The sequence below is a fragment of the Vombatus ursinus genome, unplaced genomic scaffold, assembly GCF_900497805.2.
Source record: "Vombatus ursinus unplaced genomic scaffold, bare-nosed wombat genome assembly UNPS02014841.1, whole genome shotgun sequence".
Classification (NCBI taxonomy): domain Eukaryota; kingdom Metazoa; phylum Chordata; class Mammalia; order Diprotodontia; family Vombatidae; genus Vombatus; species Vombatus ursinus.
In genome coordinates, this window is record NW_020954619.1 from 2,470,636 (window position 1) to 2,473,097 (window position 2,462).

Consider the following 2,462-nt stretch of genomic DNA (forward strand, 5'->3'; position numbering starts at 1 on the left):
CAGGCAGAGGCAGAAGGGACCCGAGCGGGAGCAGGATCAGCATCCTCAGCCCCCGCTCCAGGGCAGCCGCGCACCCGCGTACCCGCGGTCCGCCTCTCAGCCCGGCGCCCGTGCTGTGCGCCCGCGGCTCAGCCCTCTGCAGCCCGCTCTGTCCTGTGGCACGCGGGGAGCCCGACAGCCAGCCCCCAGGGCGGGGAGCACCTTGCCAACAGCCTCTAGCCGCCTTCCCCGACCCTCCCCCATTCCAATTCCCATCCCCATTCCCATCCCCATCCCCATCCCCACCCCTCCCCCCCCCCCCCGCCCCCCGGGCCCCCTTTACCTGCCCGCCCGCCGAGCCATGTCGTTGAGCCCCAAGCACACGACGCCCTTCTCCGTGTCCGACATCCTGAGCCCCATCGAGGAGAGCTACAAGAAGTTCGGCGGCGCCATGGACGGCGCGCCGACCAACCTGGGCTCCCCCCTGGGGGCGGCGGCGGCGGCCGCAGCGGCTTACCGGCAGCAGCCCGCTGGCTCCTCGTCGCAGGCGGCGGCGGCAGCGGCGGCCGCCGCCGCGGCCGCGGCCGGAATGCAGCCGCCTCCTCCCCACGCCATGGCGGGCCACAATGCGGCAGCGGCGGCGGCGGCGGCGGCGGCGGCGGCCGCGGCGGCCGCCACCTACCACATGCCTCCCGGAGTCTCCCAGTTCCCCCACGGAGCCATGGGCGGTTACTGCAACGGGGGGATCGGCAACGTGGGAGACCTCCCCGCCTACCCGGACGGCATGAGGGGCAGTGCGGCGGCCGCTGCCGCCACCGGCTGGTACGGGGCCAACCCGGACCCCCGCTACTCCACAAGTGAGCCGGGCGCAAGTTCGGGCGAGGGCGGGGGCGGGGGAACAGACGACCGTTACTGTTGGAGAGCTGGGGTTTGAGGAGATGAAGGGAGGGGGTTGGAATGGAGTGGGCAGCGCTTTCCCGCCAGATTCCTGGCCAGCCGATGGAAGCGAGGCTGGTGGCTCGAGGGCGCCTCGCGGTGTGCTTGGACAGCCAGCACGCGCCACTCCTCCCCCTCCCCCCGGGCGGTATTGAGGCCCGTGCGGCTGCTCCCGCCTCGGGGAGACAGCGAGGGTTTGAGCCCTCGCTCTGGCCGCGCTTCCTTCCAGCTGGGGCCGATCTGACGCCACTCCTTCCCGGCTGGGTCAGAACACTTCATGAGGTGTGAAGAGAGAGGCCTGGCCTTGGAACTGAGCCTAGACCCCTTCCCTGCCCTCTCCAGGCCAGTGTCCCCGGGGTACTGTTAGGTTTCCCGGGGAGGAGGGGAGGCGGGGAGGCAGGGCGGGGGTATGCCGCGGCCTGCGGCCAGGAGGGTGCTCGGCCGTCGCCCCTCGACGTGAGCTGACAGCTCGCCTCCCTCACGCTCCCAGTCTCCAGGTTCATGGGGCCGTCCACCGGCATGAACATGACGGGCATGGGGACTCTGACGGGGATCGCCGAGGCCGCCAAGTCCATGGCCCCGCTGCACGCGGCTCCAAGAAGGAAAAGGCGAGTGCTCTTCTCGCAGGCGCAAGTCTACGAGCTCGAGAGAAGGTTCAAACAGCAGAAGTACCTGTCAGCCCCCGAGCGGGAGCACCTGGCCAGCATGATTCACCTCACGCCGACCCAAGTGAAGATCTGGTTCCAAAACCACCGTTACAAAATGAAAAGGCAGGCGAAGGACAAAGTCACGCAGCAGCTACAGCAGGAGAACAGCTTGTGCCAGCAGCAGTCACCGCGGCGAGTGGCGGTGCCCGTGCTGGTGAAGGACGGGAAGCCGTGCCAGAACACTTCCAATACCCCGACGCCCAACCAGCCCGGGCCGCAGCCGCCGCAGCCCAGCGGGGCCAATGGCGTGCTCCCCTCGTCCAACAGCGCTGTCCATCAGCACCAGAACCCACAAGTAAACTCCTTAACCCAGGCGCCCGACCTGGAAGAGATGTCCCCCAGTCCTCCTCTTCACAACCAAGTCACCAACCTGGCCCAGATGGACGCGACCACTGTCGATTACAACAGTGGCATGGTCAACCCGAACCTGCTCTATGGCAGGACATGGTAATAGGGTGGATTTGCCTTGGGTTATGTTTCTACAAGGTTCATCAACAGTATTCACCTGTTGATCTGCTTGCTTCCCCACCCTTTCTTGGAGTGTGTTCCTGCTTCTTTCCCCCCTCACACCCCTCCTTTTTTTTCCCCCTGAGATTGAAGTGCAACAAACTGCGTGAAACAGCTGAAAACAAAGCAGCTACTATCGTTTTGAACTTCCTTGGACAAATAAATGTATAAGCTGATAAACGATCAAACAAACAAAAAATCCTGTGAGACCTTGCTTCTGAAAACAAAAACAAAAACAAACAAAACCCCTCAAAAACACAGGTATAAAAAGGGACCAAATAATAAATTATACCATAATGATCTCTGAGTTAGTTTATTTCTCCTTATCGTGAT

General features: G+C 64.1%; 1 protein-coding gene across 1 annotated transcript; it reads left to right on the top strand.

Moving 5' to 3' along the window:
• Positions 1 to 340: 340 nt before the first annotated feature.
• NKX2-4 (NK2 homeobox 4) lies at positions 341 to 2,073 on the top strand. The gene is made up of 3 exons (XM_027840266.1): positions 341 to 836; positions 1,406 to 1,860; positions 1,936 to 2,073. Exons 1-3 carry the CDS (start codon positions 341 to 343, stop codon positions 2,071 to 2,073), a joined length of 1,089 nt encoding a protein of 362 aa, XP_027696067.1.
• Positions 2,074 to 2,462: the final 389 nt, after the last annotated feature.